General features: G+C 38.6%; 1 protein-coding gene across 2 annotated transcripts in view; it reads right to left on the bottom strand.

Moving 5' to 3' along the window:
• The window catches only part of LOC121637489 (sodium-coupled neutral amino acid transporter 3-like), a 43322-nt gene extending 20845 nt beyond the window's left edge, over window positions 1–22477 (bottom strand). Inside the window, exons 1-5 of one of the 2 annotated variants that reach the window (XM_041981682.1) lie at window positions 22123–22477; window positions 4160–4405; window positions 3142–3174; window positions 2819–2912; window positions 2618–2733 (exon numbers count right to left, since the gene is read on the bottom strand). In XM_041981682.1, the coding sequence (XP_041837616.1) occupies window positions 2618–2733; window positions 2819–2912; window positions 3142–3174; window positions 4160–4296 (380 nt within the window). In that variant the 5' untranslated portion in view covers window positions 4297–4405; window positions 22123–22477. The remainder of the gene's footprint in view (window positions 1–2617; window positions 2734–2818; window positions 2913–3141; window positions 3175–4159; window positions 4406–22122) is intronic. The other variant, XM_041981683.1, reaches the window with a different exon arrangement.
• Window positions 22478–24702: the final 2225 nt, after the last annotated feature.

Genomic DNA, 24702 nt, shown 5'->3' with positions numbered 1-24702 from the left:
CCAAATCAAGCTTCAAAGTCAGAAATGTCTTGCATAAAGGTCTCTGGATTAGCCCTCATCCTCATCACTCCCTTCCTCTTTAGAAGTGTTTTTTTATTATTATTATTTCTTTTTGGCCATATAAACACAACAGAGATGTAGAAAAAGAAAGTCAGAATGCCACGTGCAATGGTAGAAACCTTTGATTCTAGTCTCATTTTTAAAAATTTGTTTAAAATTTGTTTTTTTTTTTGTTTTTTTTTTGTATCTTGCCTCCCCCTGTGAGGCTGCGTGTAGGTCCTCTGCTTCTACACACACTATGACACTCTTTGAAAAACAGCTGTGCATCCAATAACTTTAATTAGTATAAGGCCTGTTGTGGCACTTAGCAAGACCCTGTCCTTACCTCACTTAACATGTATCCTCATTATTGCCTGAACACCACAATTATTACAACTATAGATATTAATGGACAGGAGACACAGTCAAAGCTTAAGAGGCAAAAACATATGTTTTAATCTCTTGCCATAAATAAGCTACAATACATCTGATACAAACCTTGTTGCTTAACAGTTAAAATATATATAAATAATTGCATGTAAACATAAATGGATTGAGCTGATATATCTTGCCTCACTTTGGTGAGCACATTGAAGCAGCTAAATAAAAGCTTCAGTCATTAGTCAAAAATCCTCTTTGAGAGGATGTCTGCTCCAGATGTTCAGTAGGAAGAAAGAGGACAAATTAAATGACAAAACACTTCCCATTTGTGTTTTTCGTTTTACAGTAGCTTTCCTCATATTTGACTCATTTTTCAGTCCACTGTCTCTGCTAGGAGCAGAGCCTGAGGTTCTGAATGGCTCAGCAAGCTAGTGAAAGGAATTGGGGACAATCACAAGCCTGAAGTCCAATGTGGAACACATAGAAACTGCTTGTACTTCTTTGCCAAATATGTCACTAACCTTGTCTGTGTTTCTTTGCTGCTGCTCTATTGTTTGATGTGAGATCAGATACATATACAAAGACAAGTCTTTCATCTGTAACAGGATGGATACGTGCAACCTCTCTGCTGCACAGAGTCACGTACAGCCAGTAGTACAACCATAGTGTGAATAAATACTATAGTCTGATTTACTATAGAGGTTCACATCAGCTCATGTGTAGCCAGTCACAGACATTGACTTTTGGTGGCAGAGAGTTCAGAAAGTTCAGATGGCGGAGAGCTTGAAAAACCACATACACACAGCTCAGATCAAAATAAGGAGCTTTTTCTACCACGAGGGGAAAATCTTTCAAATGTGACTACCTTAAAGAAGAAAACAAAAATATTCTTTGAAAAACATTTTTGGATGATGGCAGCCATTAACATTAAAATAATTTTCAGCTCCTTCCTGGTTGATTTGACTTTTGGATGTTAGCACATACTTTAACCAGAATTTTTCATCATAGTAATTAATTAAGGCGAATCATGAAAGAACCCCAAATTTTACTTCATCTTTTATTGTAAACTTGCATGTTTAGGTTACTCCAAGTAAATTGGCTTCAGTGCCCTTTAATCGTTAAGAAAAAAAGTTTAGCTCAACCAGCTTTAGCTTCCACCATTTTCCAGTCCAGCACCATTATGAAAAGATGACCAAACAGCACGAAGACGATGAGACGAATGCAACTGGTGCTATTCAGTGAGATTCCCTCTAGAGAAACTATTCTCATGATTTCTGAGAATTGTGCAGGAAAATGCACAATTCTCATGAACAAATAAACAACTTAAAACCTGCAAGAGCATGCTTGCCAACCAAATATCCTGTCACCATTTTGGCTTCTAAGCTGCAGTCTTAGGGAAAAGAGCTGTATTGCACCCCGGAGGCACCAATGTGTCCTTGTGGGATTCAGCCACCATAAATCAAAGCTATGTCCTCTTGCAGCAATCCCATGAGAATGTATGACTATTAGCTAGCAGTCTAGACATGCCCTCAAAGGCAGGAGATTCAGACAGGATGCAGAGTACAACACACCAACATTAAAACAGCAGCAAGAAAGCAATGTGCTAATCAATAAGATGTTAATGATAAAGCTCGTGATGTGCAGTTTTTTGTTTTTCTGTTTTGTTTTGTTTTCTAGTTTTTTCATTAAATATATAAAAAGGCAAAAAAAAAAGCTCTACTCTCTAATACTGAAAGGTCAAAAGACCTGGAGTCATTGATCTGACGTGCAAGGCTGCTATGGAGACTTAAATGTTATGCTGCTTATAGCACAATATAGCCTACAGCACACACACCGACTGGTTGAAAGCAGAGAGTTAATCACACAGAAACAATGTAGTTATTTTCTGCATCTGTGAGTGAAAGTGCAATTGTTTATGGCACAGGCCTATTAAATCCAGAGCCCTGCTAACATGAATCATTATTTAGCCATCAGACACACCCAGCGTCATCAGTTTCTGTGTCATAAAGAAGGTCTGCTGCAAGGTTAATACAAGATCATTACGACACAATTAGATGCTACTTGTAGGTGACGCACACTTGTTCTGGTAAACCCTAAAGGTCTAAAAATACAATTGAATTCTGGGTACTGTAATTAACCAATGCTTCTTCAATTAGTTTTATGAGTTTAACCTATCAGATATGAATAAGTGACTTACAGAAACAAGACGATCCCTGTGTTGGCCATAGCATATGCAAGTCCTAGAATTCCACTTCCCATGATTGCATTTCCAAGGTTGAAGACGGACATCCCGAATGAGGTTTTTCCTTCAAACTGCAACCAGTGAGAGAAAATCCTTTGCAAACACCTCAGACGGTGGTGTTTAATCATGATGCAACTGAGCTGTGTGTAAACTTACATCTGTAAAGCGTGTTGTCTTCTTGTCCTCCACACCTGATAAGAACTCCTGGCTCTCTGGGAGGTTGGATTCTGTATTTTCAGTTCCGTGTGAACTAATGGTTGAAAAAACACAGTTGTAAGAACATGAAGCATAACTACGCATTTAGAAAGACACACAAAAGATCCATCTAGTCTTTTTTTTTTTGTTTTTTGGGTTTTTTTTTTAACAGCACAACCTCTCATTTCAAACATCTGTGTTTATTTCCACACAAGACACAACTGCAACAGATGACACAAAATGAATGTTAAACACATTCTCTCCCCTTACTGTCTTATACATACCTAGCATTCTGGGCACTATTGGCTACAGTTTCCCTACAAACAGTGTAGAGAGAGGTCATCCATCACCAAACGAGAGCACAAAGTGGAAAAACAACACCCATAGTCATGATATTGTAAGAGCAGTGACAAGAGACATTTAAAAATCATCATCTGTGTCCTGCAGAGAAAAAGCTTCAATTAAACCATCTATTATATAGACAGCATACAGAAAAATGTGCCACACAATATGACATGATAATTAGTCATTGAGATCAGTCCATTATCTAGTTCAACACACAGACATCAAACTGCAAGAATAGCCTCCTAGTTGTATCCAAAAAGTGTTCAAGTACTGTTTTGGTAGATTTAGCACTTTGTTTGCTCTGCCTTTAAAAGAAGAGGTTTGCATTCCTAGAGACAAAATGTTACTTTCATATTCATATACAGAAAATTAACCACTGGAAAATGCCATTAAAAAACATTAAATTTAGAATCCAACATATATTTGGCAACAGAAAACAGCCTGAAAACGGCCTGGGTCTGGTTTTCTTTGGAGTTTCTACCTGTTTTTTTTGTTTTTTTTTAAGGTCAATGTTTTCTGGAAGTAATGTAATATAAAGTCTTGACCTTACAGTGTAAAGAGCCCTGAACTATGTAAAATTCCAGCCAAATCCAGTATATCTTGCCTTTGTAAGTGAGGGGTCGACTGTGCAATGCATGCAATGTTCAGTAGTGTTCATTAGTTAAAGCCACTGATTATTGACCATCACGCAGTTTCATCATAAAGGCAAGACATCAAGAGTCCTAAAGAACAAGAGCATCTCAGAACTTAAATATCAGCTCATAAGAAGGTGTTTCCACAGTCTTTCAAATAGCGATTTAATTTATTTATTTGCTACATTATTTATGAAACATCCCCACCTCACAATTAGTACCTCAATCATTTTTTACAAGGATCATCAACATTATTGATTAAATTCCTGTGGATACAGACAAAGAATTTAAAAAAGCATATACTGTAATACTCTGCAGTACTCACTTTTCACAATCCTCTGCAGGCGGTGTTTTGGCTGATGCTGTGATCTCCTCCCCAGGCTCGTGGCCCTTCCCATTAGGAATAGCATTCACCTCCGCTGGGGAAGTTTCCACAGTCTCAGCTGGTTTATCCTCACTCATTTCTGCTCAGGTGAGTGATAATCTCTCTGCGGAAATGTGAAGATGCTCGAGTCTGTGTGAATGCACCGTAAGAGCTAAGAGAGTGACGTTTTTAATTTCCTCCTGGGATCTGTAAAAGAAGAAAATACAGGTCATTATCACAAGAGTGAGATAGGAGTATAACAAGCAGTGTGAGAAAATAAAGATGCATAGATTCACCTATATTTTAAAAAAATAAATGAATTATAATATAGAACATACTGAGTAATTAAAATGCAAAAAATACTCAAATAAATATTGAAAAATATAGAAATAAATAGAAGTGAACAAATAAATGAGTTTTACTAATTAATGTAAAACTTAATTTATATCATTTGATATGTTATTCTATTCTATTTAGTTGTCTTTCAATATCCAAATTTATCTTATCCAAACATCTATAGATTTATTTTTTAATCACACTTTAAACATAAATAAAGTGTCTAAGAGCAGCCAGCATGTGCTTCTGTAACTTACTCCCACTTGTAGGGCTGATGATGAAACAATGTTTTGGCAAAGCTCACGAATAATTGACACATTAACTGACAGGTCTTCCTTCAGAGGAAAGAGAGTTTTCAGATTGCCATGACACACTGGGCTTTGCTGCAGCCCTCCATTTCCTGGGTATCCTGTTGTGTTGTATTAGCTGACCAGCTGGCTTGTGGGGCCCAGAAAGACCCCTGTGACATGTATCTCCTACATGCTGTTGACTAAAGCCCCCCTATCCGGCTGGCCCTGAATGATCTCCTTTGCTCTGAAGCATAAACAGCAGCTATAATGGTGACCATGTTGGGATCTATAAAGGAAGAGCACACAAATGGTTGAACACCCAGCATTGAGATATAAAGAGAAGAACCAGCCAGGACCAGCTACAAACCAGTTCTAGCTGTCTTTGTGCCTCCATTTCTCTGCTTGTCACTTTTCTCTTGGTTTCCTCTTGTATTGAGAAGGGTACAATATAGCCACAATACTCAGGGTTTTCTGTACTAACATTCCTGGCAACTACTCAGCTGCCCTTGTTCCCTCGGGCCTCTTCCGCTTCACAGCCTACTCTTTTCAAGGTAGCTTTTTGTGGAAAAAAATATTTCAACACACCAAATATAGTGTAAGGTGAAAAACCCCTGCTCTGCACCTGGCAGTCCTCTGAACCTACCAACCACAATCCTGTGAGCTTCACTGCCCAGCCAGGCCTCTCGGTGTCTCTGGCTAAAGCCGGGCAACGTGGTTGGGCAGCAAAGCACAGTGCACAATGGCACATGTTGTGCGGTTTCCTGGGAACGGTTGGGGGAACAGTGGTACTATTATGCCAGGCATCATTATACTGCCTGGGCCCCCTTGGCTGTAGTTCGCCAGGCCACTCGAGAGGCTGAAAAGGTATTTCACTCCCTAATTAAAAAGACGCCACCTTGAATTCAACAAATGCCAGTATCCTGTATGCATGCACAGTTGTAGTGGAGTTGCTGACGGTAGCAATAGCAGAGGCTGGGCCAGCCTCATGGGACAAATCACTGCACAGAACCGCACTGCCACTCAGACAGTCCACAAATCTCGAAGATGGTGGAGTAGCCATTGAAGGATAGCACACGATGGGCTGTCCAGCCAGAAGGGGGTCCTCCTCAATGGCCTTGAGCAGTTGAGCTTGAAACACCAGACATGGTTGGGCTGAATTGTGTCCTCTAAACTCTTTCAGCAAAGAAAAAGCATGACAGCTAAGTGAAAATCCACTCACTTAGTAGGAACCTCTTATTTATGGAGGGGATTTGTAGAAGCTAAAGCAAATGAAGGTGGACTAGAGGTAGCAGAAAAATAGACTTCTACAAGTATGACTGGGTTGCACCTGCAGAAATGAGAAAAAGTGGATTTTTTTTTTTTTTTTTTTTTTTACGATACACATTCAGAAATTGTCTTAAAGCCATAAACATTGTGAAAAACAACACAGTTCTGCAGACATTTGAGAAATATCATAAAATCAGTTTAATTACATCCTGATTAATAATTTTAGATTTATTATTATTATTTTTTTTCTTTTTATTATTATTATTAATCTAGTGTAGATTTAGAGATTGGAGTTGTCTAGGGGTAGCTACACAACTGACTTCTGTCTCAATTAATTGTGGGTTTTTGCTTGACAGGAAAGGGGTCAGAGAGAGACAGGCAAAGGGCCCATCAAATCTAGGTCTAACTGCACTGAGCTGCAGTCTCTGTGCATGGGACTGCTGCTCAACCAGTTTGTTAAACTTGATTTTCTTTCTCTTTCACTCAATGCTTGGTTAAAAGTTTGGTTATTTAAATTGCATAGTTAGATTAATACATTAAAAACTACTAGTTTAGAATTTGGAAAACATCCCAGTTTGCTTTAAAATAAACTGAATCACATCTATCACATGTAAGAGCTGAAGAGTCCCACCTCAAGACAAAAAAGTGATGCAAGCACAAAAGAAAACTACTACTGAAATTAATACAATTATTAAATATGTGTTGTGTGTTTTTAAAATGTGTTGGGTCTTATGAAAATACAAATTTCTTTGCTTGTCTGCCATAATGCAAGCATACCCATTTTATGTCTCTTTCCCAACTAATTTACAAAACAGTTGCCAAGTCACATTTATTAAGGGGCCACAAACAGGCAATGAAATGAGGTACGGCAACCACTGTGCCACAGTATTGTGATGTGAAACAGAAGCAGGGTTGTGTGGATGAACTAAAACACTGTGGTCTGCAGACACTATGTCATGTAAAAATATGCTAATCTGTCTGCACGAGCAAACACAATGTTCATTGCAAAGTTTTCCAAGAATTTTCAACAATGTTAATTTGGTGATTATCTTTCTAAATCTAGCACACATCATGCAGAACACAAATAAATGAAGGGGAGGATGTTTAGTCTTTGCCTTGGGACTAGTTTTCCCAATAGAACCCAATGTTCTAGATATAACAGAACGCACCACTTTTTTTTTCTCAAAAGCAGATACTGGATCAGCTACTGCAAATACCTTGCATTGTTCAATAAAGACTTAGTATAAAAAGGGATTAGAGACAAAAATAAATAAATAAATACACCTCAGATGGGGGAAAAAAAGAAAGATTATCTTTAGAAAATCAGTATTTCCCACATTTATATAAACATCCTAATCCTACACGATTTAATACCACATTGTGATGCTCTGGGTGGGAGTAAATGAACCTTTTCACAGCACCAGCACAGGCTATGTTTATTCAAATCCTCTCCCAAAACATCACATCCGTTTGCCAGCACAGAGAGTGAGTGAGCCTCAGTTCTCAGGCTCTGACGTAAGCGTCTCTGCAGGGACGTCATCCCACATGGAGGGAACCAGAGCCAGGCAGCGTCTATGGTTGTTATTCCTAAACTGATGCTGACACCCAATAGCATTGTTCGCACTGATTCATCCTCATTTACTGGTGTGGCATGTGTACGCTTGTCTTTGTTGTTCCATCATGTAGTTTGATACTGTAATCAAATGTGTGGCTTTGTGTTTGTGTGTGTGTGTGCGAGTGGAGGAGGGTTTTTAGCTTATGTAATACAGTAAGTAATCCATAGTACGGCCTCTTTTGCCACTACATGATGACATTTTACTAGGCCTGTGGTCCAAAAGGCTTTTTAATTTAGTCTCCACTGTGATTTACAAACTCTTAATCTACTAAAGTATGCTAACAGATTATTTTCTGTTTTATCTATTAGTTTTTGTTTGTTTTTTTTTACATCCAGGTCCATTAATGGAATAAAAATTACATATAAAACTCACTTTCTATTTTTTATTTATTTATTTATTTATTTGCAGTGATCAATCTGTCTAAAATGCAATTTTTCAATATTCATTGTACTGAAAAAAAATGAGACAGATAATTTAAAGCTATTTCTGTGTCCTATCGTTCTGTCCATGAATGAAAAGAGATTTCCAGCTTTCCAGCTTAAGAGATTACACATGCCCATATTTTAACTGATGAGGAGCTAATAAGTCTGCGAAAGAACATTTTTTGTGATGGTTCAGGCTTGGGACCTCTGACAACCAGGATGATAAAGCAAATCAGATTAAAGCCCATCTTGCTCAAACGGGAAATCGGGATCAAGCCCCACTCAGGTCGCTTCATCCACTCCTCTTGCAATAAAAATAGCAGCAGAGGAGTGAAAAGCCTTCACTTCATGTCACACACAAAGCTGTGTTAGAGTACTCTTTCCGCATGTGCCACTGAACATAGCGGCTGCATGAAATACACAGTAAATGCTCACCAAATGCATCAAGCAACCATCTGGCCGTGTTCTGGTTTCTCACACCAGGGTGAACTGTCACATAAATACACATGATGACAAACACACACACAAAGACACATGTAGAGTACTGTAAGCATAGTGTAGTTACAGGGAAATGCTGTACTGTTGTTAAATAAATAAAACAGAAGAAAAAGCTGTGTTTTTTTACAAAGAATGTGTAAGATGGATGTAAATCTGAGATATAAATATAAAATATATCTTAGCACGTCAACTTAGGAAAGCAAAAGTTGCTGCTACTTGAACTTTATCAAGCCAAAATAAAAAGTATAATTTGTTGGGAAACATGACAGAATGACTGAGTGTAGATATCCTTGATGTTTAGCGTGATTGCAGAGTTATAGTTAATCAGACTCCACAAGCTGATTAATCATTCATGAATGGCCACAACTTCCGTAATAATCTTCTTTGGGGATGGCATAGTTTATCCTACAGTTTGAATTGGAAAATATTTTCTGATTATCACAACTTTCTGAGGTAATTAGACTATTTTATTATACTTGACTACGTCTTTTTTGTTTGTTTTATTATTTCTTTTGCATCTTTTTGTAATGCTTGTAATGTTTTATGTAAAGAACTTTGAATTGTCTTGTACATGAAATGTGCAATACAAATAAACCTACCTTGCTTGCCTGGTCTGCAGGCATCAGTCCCAGACAGCAGGGCTGAGAGTGAGCTGCTAGCTGTATTGCAAACTGGTAAAGATGATCTATTTTTATTGCTGTTGTATGTAAGGCTCTTCCTATAAGACATAACTGTTGATAAATGTGTTTCTATAGCAAAAAATAGTGACCTGTTCCCACTTCTGTTGCCCTGTGTGCAGCATCCTTATTGAATATTAATGTGTGCACCCGAGTGTTCTGTTCCCATCAATGCTGATCATAGCTAGAGTCAATAATACCTGCTACAGAATCACTTGACACAAAAGTAAAAGCCAATTGAACACTTGATCAATGCACTGAAAGCCAGATGTTAGTAGATTTAGTGGGGAAAATCATCTGCGCTTCTTTTTTCTCTGTACTGTGCTATTCTATTCTACAGTCATTTAGTAGATGCTTTTCTCCAAAGCGACTTACATCTGAAGGTGGTTAGGCAGTAGCGTTAAGGGTCTTGACTAAGGCACCCAACTGAAGGATGTTAATATTCATTACCAGGTCTCCCACATGGGAGACAGATGCCCTGCCAACCGGGGTACCGAGCTGCTAGCATGTCAGACTTATAGTTGTGTACTAGATCAATCACCCCACCCCACCCCGCTAACCACTTATTAAGATAGTTAACTGTCCATGGTTACTGTGTAGTCAAGAACTACTAGAATAAACCATTTCTAGAATTTAATCCCTCACACTTATTAATTAAAAATCTGTAAAAACTAAGAATCTGTGCAGATTTTTAGGTGTTTTTCAGCTGCTCTCTGTAGTTCAATCATTTCCATTTTAAAATTAGGACATTGTGTGGGTGACATGTCAGTGACTGTTAGGGTGAGATAACCAACCTACAGACACAATCTAAAATTAAAATTTGTTTAAATCCCTCTCTTTTTGTCACTGCTTCTGTAGTTACTGCACTCTGCCTTTGTAGGGCAGCAGTGCTTCTATCACTCATGCAGAGTAGGTCTTCTGCACATCACAGAATAGGAGTTTATGTGTGTCTCAAAGAGACTAAAGGACCAGCTCAGAGAGGTTTTTTGTATTACTGCCATGCACTCAACTCGGAACAGGAAATAAATGTGCCCAACATGACATCTGGGTAATATGGTCCTTTAACTGTCTTCATGTCTGTAGCTGCTTGCCTTTGGAGCCTGCTTCTGATTCCTTACAGTGCTGTCCTCCTATCTCACTCAGTTTCTCTCTCTTCTGCTGCAGGCTGTGAAGAACCTCTGTGATTAGCCAGCAGGGAAAATAACAGATTAAGTACCGACTGGGAGATTTGCATGTCAGCCTCCACGAGGCTCCTCATCTCCTGAATTCTCATAAGCTGCTGTGAGATGCACACATCAGAGACTGTAATGCCATAAAGGATGAGGTTTCAGCTTGGCAGTGCATTTAAATATTGACTTTGAAATACATGTATTATTTCACTGTCATTGTTTCTAATGTTCACTTTGGATGTTCAAAGCTGCAATACTTACTGTACTATGTAATTTGGTATATTTATCTAGACCGATAGGGATCTGGGCATGTCACATAAGGACACACACATTAGCTTGCTTTGTCTTATGGTGTGCAAAGACTTGTGGAAGCACAATAAATCATGTGTTCAAACAATGTTATATTAGAGAAAATCTGTATGCAGGTTTAATAAATTTAATCAAATTTGTATGTATTTCATGTTGCTCTAGGGTTTGTGTTGCTTCATAGCCAGCTCCATTAAAAACAAAACTTTGAAAATCTGTGACTGGCTAACATTATTGTGAGTCTCATATCTTCCCTTAACTTTTCAACTCACATAAAACTGTCAGTTGCTTTGATGGTGAAATTTTATTACATTGGACTGCTGATGAGAATCATGGTAATATAGGACTCAAATAACACTGAAAATCCCTAAAGACACAGCAGCTGATCACATTTGTTTTAAAACTTTTAGCCAGTTTGAATGTGTTTTGTTGAGTGTCAAAGACCATTTTTGCTGTCTTGACAGTTAAATATTCCACTTGACTAAATCTAGTGTTACGCCAAAGCTTAACTTTAAATGAGTTGTAAAAAAAAAACAATAAAAATAGAAAAAAAAATTTAAATTTAAACCATCCTAAGAAATTTTTCAGAGCTAAAATGTGTGCATTGTTTCTTTAGGATGAGAAGTCTCCATAGATCCCCTGGCCTGACAGTGTCTCCACCACGAGGTTGGTTTGGACCCAGGACAGTGAGGCACAATGCAGTGTGAATTGTCTTTAGTGTCTCATGAACTGCCTGAGTGGGAGCACCAGCCTGGTGACTCACTGAAAATGAGTTTTATTTATAGCATCACACGACACTTCATGTCACTCTGGCTCAACTCCAACACTGACACCCTACAGATATGAGGGAACCTAAAGCAGCACAGATAAGTGTACTTGCTGAGCTTTATTTATATATATATGTATATTTATTTTATTTTTAAAGGCAGTGGTTTAATGCAAACAGACAAAGGGTGAAGACTTCCAGCAGTAGAAAGGTGAAGCATGCTTCAGCTGCATCATTTAAAAACTGGCAGTGCTGCACCTTCCCTCAGAGTTGTTCTGTGGTCAGACTGTTTTTAATTGTTTTATTGAAAATGTTGACGGATTATTTAAATATTAATTTTTATTTCTCTGTTTAACTGATCTGTCCTGATGATAATGTTGTGCAGTCTCTCCCATGCTGATTAAAATGGACTAGCATAACTGGGCTTGATTGTTGGTGTATATGGTACAAAAGAAACGAGTATGAGCTGTGGAGGTGATTAAACATTATACAAGTGAGACAAGTGTTTAGCAAGAAATGACTTGCTGTTCAAACTCAGTAAAATACTGCTTCTCTCAAATGTAACCTGCAGCATTTTGGGCTGTAAAATATTTGTTTAACCTCCGACTTCTGCAGAAGAAACAAGGACCACAAGCTAAGCTGGAGGGGGTTGGAGAAAGACCCCTTTCCATTGTTGCTACTTCCTGGGGAAAGCTCCTGCAGATGATGCACAGCTAAAAGTAACAAAACCACTTAACATATCCTCCATCATAGGAAGAGGCAGATGTTGTATCAGTATTTCAAATAAATGTGATCTCAATCCACACCAAAATTTTATGGGTTCTTTCTTTGCTTATGTTTCAACTCTCTGACAACTTGTGCAGTTTGCATGTTCTCCATGTGAATGTGTGAAATTGGTCATTTTAAATAGACCATAGTCCTGAGTTTAAGCGTGCATGATTGTCTCATTTGTCTCTGTGCCGATGTTCTAACATTTCATCCTACCCATCAAGATGTGCTACATGCCTTCTGCACATGCACACAACAAGAAAACATCATTTCAGTGTGCAGTAAAAACACGTCCAAAAGTCATGCCACCCACAAGTCCATGTCTAACAGTTGTACCTGTTGTGTGAGGCTTAAGTCAGCTAATATTAAATTAATAACATTAATTTCATATGTGTATTTTTCATAAAGCTTTTCATTACTATAAAATCCTAATAATATAAGCTTTCATTAACTTATACTGTTAAGACATCCTATCTTAATACTTGGATGGGGTCATTTACACTGTTGTGGCATCCTACCTGAACAAATATAGGCTACTGTATAAGGTAGCACATTTTTATGGGGTAATTTGCACTGTCCGATCATTGTACCTTCATAAATACATTACTTTGATGATTTAATTTAACCCATCAAAGTTAAAGGTCACCAGAGCTTCAGTCTATACACCTAAAAACCAGGAACCAGGCTAGAAATCTAGGTTTATTGATGGACTCAGACCTAAACTTTGAAAACCATATTAAGGGAATCACAAAGTCAGTCAACAGTCACCTTAAGAATATATCAAAGGTAAAAGATCTGACGTTTCAGCAAGACCTGGAAAAACTAGTCCATGCTTTCATCTTTAGTCAGCTTGATTATTGTAACAGTGTTTTTACAGGTCTACCTATAAAAATTCAATTGGACACCTGCAGCTGATTCAGAACTCTGCTGCTCGAGTCCTCACTAAGACCAATAAAGTGGACCACATCAGTCCAGCTCTGAGGTCTTTACACTGGCTGCCTGTTCGTCGGAGAATAGACTTTAAAGTTCTGCTGCTGGTCTATAAAGCTCTGAATGGTTTAGGACCAAAATACATCAGTGATCGCTCGACCCAGTATGAACCTAACAGAACCCTCAGGTCATCTGGATCCAATTTCTTATCAGTTCCAAGAGTCTGAACCAGACATGGAGAAGCTGCATTCAGCTTCTATGCTCCACATGTCTGGAACAAACTCTCAGAAAGCCTCTGATCAGCTGAAACACTCAGTTTATTTAAATCCAAATTAAAGACCCACCTGTTCTCTGCTGCATTTCAAAAGTTTTTATTTAGAAGTCCAGATCTGCATCTGGTTCTTTAAGCTTGAATTTTTTTTAAGTTTTAATACTGTTTTCTCCAATATTTTTTCTTTTTCCTTTTTCTTTTGTTTTAATGTTAAATTATGCTATGTTAAATTATTCTGTAAAGCACTTTGAATCACACTGCTGTTGAATTGTGCTATACATAAACTTGTCTTGCCTTTATTTATACTGTTGAGGCATTACAGCTGTGCATGGTTGTGAGACTTTTTCATTGTGAAATAAACTTAATTTTTATTTATTAACTGCATGTTCATAGAAATTGTATATTATACATTCTTTCAAATATTTTGTGTGTTTGATTGTATCTAGGCTACATTCACTAATCTATAATGTGGAATCGTCCTACCTGCATAAACATACGGTAGAATACTGTAGCAATCCTACAGTGATGTTCCTGCTGATGTTCACGTGTTCTGATGTTTTCTGGGTTTTGGCAGGCTGTGATGCTGAGTCTGTGTGGGTTAAGACAGATATGTGGTTGGATGAGAAAGCAAAAGGGGCGATGTAGAGTGAGTGGGAAGGAGGGCTTTGTGGTGAGTCCAGTTGCACGTGTGGATGTCACCTTTACACCCTCAGAGGAATTGACTCATCGAGCGGTTCAACAGAACCCTGCCAAAACAACTCGCCATCCTCACTGTGGAACACCATCTTATTAGTCTACAGGTCAGCTGTGCAGGATTCCACCTCATGCACACCTGCCCTTGGGACCGGAGATACGAACGCCAGTAGAAATGACATTTGGCAGACCCCCCAGACACACTGACTCCAGGACCAAATAGAATGAGCTCATGCTGTTGCCCACAACCAGCTGCAGAAAGCGGGCACGAGACAGAACAGAAACTAAGACATGAGGGACAAAGGGAAGAGATTTAAGGCCAGGGACCTGGTGTGGTTGTATAGCCTAAAGAGAAGGAAGGTTCCGGTGCCCCAAGTTGGACTGTCACTGGTTGGGGCCTCTTGAGGTATTAGAGAAGCTGGGTGAGGTGGTGTATACGGTCCAGCTGCCACCTGGAGGAAGACGGGTGGCCCTCCACAGAGGCAGGTTGGCCCAGTACAGGGGTGATGCTCGTCCATGTCAGCATCCTGGTTCTTTGACACCTTCCCAGAGGCATAAGGTGGATGCACTCCAAAAGTCACCAACTGCTGGCCATACCGACTCCCCCCGCTCTCCCCCTTCCTCCATCTCACCCCCTGCTCATCAACTGGTTGCTCTGCCTCTACATCCACAGCAGCTTGTGTTCACCCCGAGGCGGCCTCCAAGACGTAGAAGACCCCGAGAACAATATTAAAAAAATCTTCAAAATCTAAATTATAACAAGTAAATGTAATTTATGAAGCATCTTTTAAAACTTTGGTTGCAAAAATCCTTCACGAAAACGCGCTGGCAAAAAAAGTCACAACATCTCAAGCAAGAATATCAAGAAATGTTTCATAACAATAGAAAGAAAAGCCAGATAAAAACACCTGAGGCAAAATAAATAACTAAGCAAAGCAAAACAGTGTGATACAGAATCCTAAAACTCAGTAAGCCAGACATAAAAACATTTTGAAATGAAATGAGTCGTCATCTGTGATCCAGCTCCACAGCCTGGGGCCCAGGAGACTCACAAAAGACAGTCATTTAATGCATCAATGGAAAGGCTTTTAAGTGTCATGTTACTCTTGAAGTGATTATGAGTTGCTTTGAATGTTTGACAGGTCGACAAGTTTCTTTGCAGACACGTCTACTTCACATTCTGTGATGTAGAAGAAAGTGCTGACTTATTTAAATGAGAACTTATCTCTGTGGCTGAGATCCCTTTAACATTACATTTATCCTTAATTCATTCTTTTCTCTTTCTTTCTCTCTGTGATTAAGACAGGGTGATGAGAGCTAGCCTGGACAATAACTTAATGCTGGAATGGTAATGCTATTCTCCAAGCTAATGCTAAATCAAATTTAGCCTGTGAGACTGCGAAAGCACCAGAAATGTACACCAAAGTTCTGACTCGGCCGTGTAATAGCAAAAAGTGTACAATCATGAAAATATGACATTTTTATTATGGTTAATTCATTTAAACAAATAGTATTTAACAAAAAAAAATATCTGAAAACTGCCTTTGGTAATATGGACAATAATATTATTTGTTTTCACTATCAGCCATCAAACATTCAGTTGTCATCCCTAAACATCTGTTTGCTTCTCTTTCTGGTCTCCTGTGTAGAGTTTTAATACAATTCAGTTCCAAGTAAAACTGATGCCTTTAAATAGACTGAACATTGAGGTTAACCAGCTGTCACCGACTGTACAAATGTGATGTCATATGTCAAAATTAGTTCCCATTCACAGCTTACAGCTTTGTAGTCAGCTGAACGTGCTGCTGACACTCAGTAATGCAAATTAGAAATGGTTATTCTCAAAGGGCTGCTTCAGTGAATCTCCTCAGTGCAAAGCAGTTGTAGTTTCTCAAGAAAGTTGCTAGATTTGACAACAGGTCAATTTTTAAAAGAAGGAATATAGAAAGTTGTGAGTGAGTCTGCAGCTCATCGTGCAGACACAGAGGTGATGTGGGGACAGGATAGTGCGGTGAGGGACGGCAGAATTACAAACACCGGTACAACTTTACAGAGGAAAACAGATATATGATGAACTCGTACGAATTTTAAGTAACTCACAGTTTTGACATTTTTGGCAAACAATTAATTAATTGTTGTTAAAAAAATTCAAAAGCACCAGAGTTTATTGGCAAGAGAATAATAAAAAAAAGAAGAAATAATAATAACAAAAACGTCATAGATACAAAACAGTAGCAGGTCCTTTTTTTTAATCTAAAAATATATTGAAATTGATTAAAAATACCTTGACAAAATCTATTGCATAAGCTTAAAATTAAGCATCAAAGGATTAATAAGATATCTTTTTCATTTCATTTGCTTTCAGTAATGTATCAAGTGACACATTCACTAACAGAGATAGATCTGGAGTGATGATAAGTGAACATAACAGTCTGTTTCGAATGGAAACGTGTAAACCAGGAAAATCCACTTCTTCCCTTTTGATTTGTGAGTACATTTCAAAGCGACCACATTTTGGGATTTAATGGGCTCATCTTTTTTATATTGCAAGCCAGCCTGCATAGGGTCAAAATAGGGGTGTGTACTTCTGCCCAAAAAGATTAATGCATACATACATGGAGTGTGACACAATTCAGGGATGACACATTTTTTTAAAAGAGAACGACTTGGCTCTGATAACATTTGTTAAACTCAATTTTAAAGGAAAGGAAGTAAAGAGTGAGTGTGTGCAATAAAAGACAAGGAAATCAGAAGTAGTGTGGCCATTTCATAGCAGGAAAAAATATTTCTATAAATCATTTACGCAGCTGATACATTCTGACTTTGTTCTTTGCTTTGATATTTAACTCTGGCACATATTTGCAGGTGAAAACATATTTGTTGGTAACGCAATGCCACTAGAAAGATGTCACAAGCACATATTAACAAATTTAAAGACTAATGAAATTACAGAGAATATGCCTTACCCATTTATGTGACAGTATGTTCTGACATATAAATGAAAAGCTAGAATAGATTTTTTTTTAAAAATCTATAAAATAAACAACAGACCATGTTAGACATAAGTAATTAAACCTCTGTTGGGGTCATGCAAATAAAAAATGTAAGCAAAAGACATATCAAGCCATCCTTGTTTGCCAATGTGCAGCTGTGTAATGAAATGATGCTTTGCAAAGATCAGTTTCCTAATTGCTCCTGATGGGTCGTGGTTGAGCGCCTTGCATAGCAGCTTCCGCCATCAGTGTGTGAATGTGTGTGTGAATGGGTGAATGTGATGTATAATGTAAAGCGCTTTGGGTATCATCCCAGGTACAGTAAAGCGCTATATAAATACAGACCATTTACCATTTACCATTTACCTATTTTCCCCAACAGAGCACTTCAGAGTGCAGGTTTCAGTGGCCCCTAGAATTTCTAAAAGTAGAATGAGAGGCAGAGCCTTCAGTTATCAGGCTCCCTCCTTATGGAATCAGCTTCCAGTTGGAGTTTGAGAGGAAGACCAACCCCAGAAATCTAACCTTTAAAATAGGCTTAGATTTCTTTTTTTCTTTTTTTGATTACGCTTATACTTAGGGCAGGCTTGGGTGACCTTAGGCCATTCCTTCATTCCTTTACTGAAGTGGGATGTCCTATGATGCACTAAGCACTTCCTTCCATTTCTCTCTCTACCCTTTTTCTCCATGTAAAAAAAAAAAAAGATTTTGTTACGGTCATTAATTTGTGTTTATTTTTTACTCTCAGCAGATAAACCTGGCTTATACATACATATGGTGCTGCTGACCCCTCTGTCCTGTCCTACCTACCACCAACTGGTTGAGGAAGATGGCCACCCTTTCTGAGTCTGTTTCTACAGGAGCTTTTCCCTCCTACTTAAATTGAGTTTAGAGATTATAATTGGACTATTAATTGTACAGAATTATACTGCATCTGTAAAAGTTCCTTGAGATTACTTTGTTGTGAATTGGTGCTGAACAAACAGAATTATTCTTACCCCTGTATTTGTATCCTTGATATAGACTACAATTATAGTCTCTGAATACTTAATGATGGGTGTTTTTCTTGTAATATTCATCTATCAAGTTTAGCCAGTTAGTCTGACACGTTGTGGAAGGCTAGTTCTTGTTGACAAATACAGAAGAGAAGTGGGGGTGAGGCTGCACCACAGTAAAGAGAGGTATACACTCATCCTCTGCTTTTTACTGGAAAACAGATGGCAACAGATTATTTCGGTACAAAAAGTATGGTCTGATTTCTTAGCATATTTCAAAATATACCAGAAGAAGTCAAAAAGTCAGCATACCACCCAGCCCTAATTTATAATAACATCCCACCAGGTTAGTGTTTAGATATGTAGTGTTACTACTCTACTTCAGAATCTACAAAATTTTTCATGCTATGTTCCTTTCTTATTATAATTTCTTATTAGGCAATTTCCCCACTGAGGGACTAATAAAGGTTTTCTTATTCTTATTATTATAGAATCTGAATAATTTCCAGACTAAGACTAATGCTAATGTTGCATTGTAAATTGTGTCAGCATCGCTCACCTGACCTGTTGTATTTATTTTGACTTTGCATGTAATAATGTTGGCTAATTTCACACCTGGATCTGAGCCACCACTACCCCCCTACCAGTATAAATACATGCATTCATATTAGATATGGATAGACATGCATACATATATGCATATGCATACATCTATATGGAAACTGTACACAAACAAGAACAATTGGCCTTGAATCCCGACAACCCATCCTCAACACAACACTCCTCAATGCCAGCTCCGTCTACCCTCAATCATGTGGCCCAAAACAAAGTCCCACATTCTGCTCCTGGCTTCTGCTACTCATCTCTCTCCTGTTTCCTTCTCATCACGTGGGGATGGAAGTGGGGGAAGAGTGTGCATCGTGGGGACTAATGCATTCATTCAACTGGAAGTACAAGTACACAGTGTGACCACCACAGTGGATATTGTACTGCTGACAATGTCACATGCTGCAGGACCACAGTAGTCCAAATCCCAATCCACTGACATAGAACTCCTGAGTACAGCAGGCACCCAATCTAAGCAGATCAATGTAAGACTTTAGAGTCAAATTCCTCATACAACAAAGAATTGTGCAAAGAACAATAACTATGTATGTTTAATGAGAAAACATCCAGTTTTAGTTGAAGTCTAGGAGTATTTTACAGAGATTTGGGGGTTTCAAAGGAGAACTAATGGTAAAATTTTATACTGTTTGTTCTAGTGAGATGTTCTCAGAAGTTCAATTATTCTTCTCTCTGGTTGTTCCCCTAATCCTCGAGTTTGAGAATTATGAAAATGTGTTTGTTGTTTACTTCCTTGTTTACTAAATAAATTCAGTGAACCCAAATAATCCTTCGGCACTTTTGAACTGCTCACAACTATTCACCCACATAAAAAAATTTAAAAAGTACAGAAACTACTGTACAATAGCAGTCGATGATCAGATTTTATTATACAGGGAAAAAACTTCAGGGCATTAAATAAAATTTTAATTATACAAGAAGCCGCTCGCATGACTGGCTAGAAACTCACTAATCTGCTTCTCATTCCTGGACAGCTAAGAGTTGAGGGTGTAATAATTTTCCTATTCTCATTGATCCAACAGACTGGCATTTTAGTGGTTTGACCTTTTTCAAGCAGCAAAGCGTCAGTTGCATCCCTTAGTACGTTCTCTGATAATGAAAGCCCTTCATAAACCAGCCAGCACCTGTAAAATAAAAGACTACTGACAATTGTCCCCTATAAAAGATAGTCATATTGGGTTAAATTTGTCACTTTGATTAACCTAATTTTTTTAATAAGTTTTAAATACTAAATCTATCACTGCTTGAGTTAAAACAAACAAACAAACAAAAACTTTAAAAACACACCATCATAAGACATGACCTAGATGCTATAGCTCCCATCTGTCATGTTAAAGGGAACAAATATAAAACTGAGAAAACAGTATAAATGCAAGAGTCTCATTTGTAAGGGTTAAACAAATTCTTTGCTTTGTCTTTCAAAGATGAAAATCAAATCCCTGTTAACCCTCTTGACTAGACACTGGCTCTGGTCTCTTTATTGTATAATTCCACTGATAAAATTAGAGCAGGGCATTCCTTTCTTCTCAAAGACCACTACAATTAAATCTAATACCAAGAAATCTCCTTCATGTTTTCTTTTCATTCTTGCAGACATAAACCAATACTGTTTCAGGATCAGAATGAAGTGTTTGAGGGCACAGAGCTTTGATCAAATCAAACAAGAAGGTACGGAATCCCCATGTTTGTCTACTCTAATAATGAAGAAGAGGCAGGCAGAGGAGTCATCAGCTTTGCATTTCCACAATTGAATGAGGGGAAAAAATCTTGAGGAGAGTAATCATAGCTGTTTTCTTGTTGGATAGATGACTGTCATCAAATAAGCAGTGATTAAATCATTGCAAATATGATAGTAGACAATCATTTACACAGTAGTTATGAATGAATGCTATTGTAACATGTCCTTTTCGTTTTTGTTCTTTTTTTTTTTTACCAAATTTTAAAATCTCTGTTCAAATAATCAGCATGCATGCGCATGACCACACACACATGCATTCTTGCATGTGCAAAGATGTAATACAGTCTAAAACAGACAAGTGGAGACTTTAATCACACAACAGATCAAAAGCTCAGCATGCAGAATGCCGCCTTAGGCTTTATGAGTCTGGTAACACTGCGATTTCATTCTAGGATGGGGCAGGATTTCGGCTACACACGGACCAGAGAAAGGAGCCAGTCAATTGTAACTGCAGAGGCCAAAGAGGCCAGACACAAGCTCTAGTCCTGCTCCAGCGATCACAGTCTCACCTGCTGCACAAAAAGCCCCTGAAGTGACTCATCAGGGAAGAGAGAATGATGAAGGACTTCACCTGCTGGAGGTCACTCCAGACACGCTGCTCAGACAGTCACGGGATGGATTTTTTTTTTTCCCCCCTAGTCAAGCTGGATGCATGAATATATTTTCAAAAAGGAATTCTATATCTCCATCCTACAGTGTAAGAGATCTAACTCTGAGTGTTTAAAAAATGTACTCACACTACTTCAGTTAGATCTATTGGGCAAAAAAATGCAATGTTTCTACCTTCAAATAACATATTTATCCTGTACATCTAGAGAGGATGTGCAGAATGTCTGGGACATGTGTCTGCTTAGAACTGGCATATGACCAAATGTGCAAACATGCTTCTCGGGCTATTAAAGATCACTAAACATTAGGGAGCAGATGGCACCTGTAGCCAACTGTGGTTGTCTTTTTATCATGATTTAAAATATGATGTATATTTCAAAAAGGAACATGTAACAAGCTGGTTAAAGCAGCTGTCAAACTACACCAAATCAAATTATGCCATTCCTAATCCAAAAATGCCATTTTAATAGCTTAAAAGGAATATTCACAGAAGACCTTCCTGTCTTTCCAAGGTCCAAATTTGCCGTCACTTAGATGCTCATCTCGATCATCACAGAGAGAGAATCACGTTTGACAGCTTGCCATTAGAATTTTCCTTTTCATCAGCACTCTAGGGTGCAGAGTAAACATTTATGCGGTTGTGACCCATATCATTCCTGCAGATTTACAGATATAAAGGAATAAAGGACACCTTACAAAAGGGATCTGTGTGATTCTAAAGGCTCTGGATCTCGTTGTAAACTTAGCGCACAATGACTGTAAATATGCAACTTAAAAAAACAGCACTAATGACTTGACATCCACTTTGCGATCCCAAATCTACTGTTTTACACACAGAGGTTAATGCTACACATGCGTAACGCGTTTGTTAGAAATGAACTATACCGAGATCACATTCGCAAGAGATACACATCAAGGTTAACACGTTCAGCAGCTGTCTGTCTCCCAGCGCCTTACCAGGGAAGTATCAGTGTCCTCTTCCAACTCCAAATATCTCCACACTGATCTGGCCACCGCTCGTTTCTCGGCTGTCTCGACCCTCGGCGTGTTGTCCTGCCTCTTCTGTCCCACTACACGTCCGTCCGCCTTCCCTCCCAGCTGTGTAACTGTCATGTGTTTCCCACTAAATTGTCCTAGTAATCTTCTCAAAAGTGGGATGTGAAAAGTGTTCGGGGTCCGCCTACCACACGCACAGTCGGCGACTCAGATAAAATTACTGAGCTGTGTCTGCTGAAAGCTAGAGCACGCAGCAGCGCGAGAGCCCTCTGTTTGGCACGAGCGTATGTAATCGTTTATTCTTCACAACCGCTAGATTTATAACATCACCCAGTCGAAAGGTTGCAATCCCCGCTTTAACATGATGGAAATGTATCACACAATGCTGATGACAGATTATATTTAATGTAACCCATTCATTTTGTGTCGTGCTTGAGCGCGCGCAGACAGTGAATGAGCGTGAGGGCACAAAATGTACCGTGCATGTAATCCATTCGATGGCTTTGCCTTTAATTGCTCGCAATAATGGAAGTCCCGACGACTTTTTATTAAAAAGCTATCCAATTGCAGTGTCTCCTTTATTGACACGCAATCAGCAACGTAAACGTAAAGCCCGTGCCATGTGCCTCCGCTGCTGCTTACGCACACAGGATGGGAAACGCACGCTCTATTTCTAGGTCATCGGCGGTAGCGCGTTTTGATGTCACACCGCTCCAGGGATCGTGTTTTTGCCTCGCTCCTCCAGCTCACGTTCGCCGAGGAGCATACCTTCAGTAAAATTAGATCAGGTTCCTTCCTGCGTAGCCTACATTTGTAGAGGCAGAGCTAAAGTAGCAAACACACCTTTTTCATGAAATATTAAAACGGGATAAACCCCTGCTCTTGTATAGATGATTGATAAGTTAAGAGATGTCATTTGCTATTTTCTGCATCATATATGCATTCTGTCCTCTCAGTAAGCAACATTGGTCGTCTTGGAAACTCACACAGTTAGCTTAACCTTGTGGAAAACAGAAGAAATTTAACTTCTGGGACATATAAGCTCAGCATCTCTTCTGAGGTTGACCCAGTGGGGAATGGCTATCCATAGGGGAGAGGGCCAGAGATGCTGAGAAAGTGGTTTGTGCATCCCACAGGTCACTGAAGGAGCTCAACAAATGTATGCTATAGTTCAAAGAGTGAGTCTCAAGTGTATGTGAAGGCATGAAGGCAATGCACTTTTATCTGAGATTTAACTGCTGAGTTCTGCCTTTTGCTGATTCCTGTTCTCACATAACATGTTAATATGCAAATTTAAGCACTGTCAACAAATGAGGAGGAAAGGGTGAGGGCAGAGGACAGCTGGTTTGTGAGGGAAAGCATTTTTATTCAGCAATAGAGTACACTGCTCTTTCTTCAATTTAAAGTCGTGAGACCCACCTCACTTCAACTACAGTATCTATCAGCTCAAAAGATGATACATGTGGGGTTTTATAGAGGACTCTGGCAGCCAAAATCAATGTACAGCACAGGGTCTCCATAGAAACTGGGTGTAGCAGGGGTCTCTATCGCAAATCCACTGAGAACAGACACTAACTAAAGGAACCCAGAGGGCTTATTTCCACTCACAAATGGCCACCCTGAATCTTACACACAATTAATACCAAATACAAACATGATCAGAGTCACTTTAAGAGAACAAAGAACAAACAAAAAAAAATGTCCATACATTTATTTTTTATTTGAGTTTTATCTCATTCAAGGGTTGTTGGGGGGCTGGAGCTGTCCCAGCTTTCACAGAGAGGAGGGGTGGAAAGAAATCTAAAATGCCAAATAAAAAGAGCATTTGAGGCTGATTATCATCAGTTTGGTGTAGATATATTTAGCAGTAAACTAAAGCTACAAAGCTGAAACTTTATTGGTCATAAGGGTCAAAGTTATAGTTAGGTTTGAAAATACTTGCACACAACATTCATTTGGAGTTTTATCATGAATATGAGCTAAATAATGTAGACTTTCATCTTTAATTTGAGAATATTCACGTCTAAATTGGGTGACGGCTCTTACTGTATGTGGAATCCATGTAAATAGACAAACAGTTTTCAGCTTTTAAGTTCAGTTTTTTTTTTATCTTTGTAAGATTATATGCCTTAGTTTTATCTTCAGCAACTTCAATGCAGCTAGTCAAAGATTAGGCGATTGTTTATCTATTGCATTTCCATTTCTTTACCTTCAAAAATGCCTGGTTCACAGTATGTGGGTCATTGACTACTCACTTGTACAGTGAACTTTAAACAGATAAAGCTACAGCTCCACCCCCCCACCCACAAATGTTTACTTGGGTCATTTCGTTTGAAAAATTAAGCAAATATTGGATATGTCTGTAGAAGGACAGCAATTGCCCATCATTCTTTTCATGTCAGTTTTGGACTATGGTATTATAATTTTTCTGCATGATAAATTCTAAAATAGGCATGATGCAAAATTCATTTTATTTTGAAGCGATAAACACAAGCTGTACATTGGTTTTGTGACACCCAGCATGACTTTAGAGTAATGCAA

Source organism: Melanotaenia boesemani, chromosome 3 (assembly GCF_017639745.1).
Source record: "Melanotaenia boesemani isolate fMelBoe1 chromosome 3, fMelBoe1.pri, whole genome shotgun sequence".
Taxonomy (NCBI): domain Eukaryota; kingdom Metazoa; phylum Chordata; class Actinopteri; order Atheriniformes; family Melanotaeniidae; genus Melanotaenia; species Melanotaenia boesemani.
This window is presented reverse-complemented; position numbering and strand designations above follow the sequence as displayed.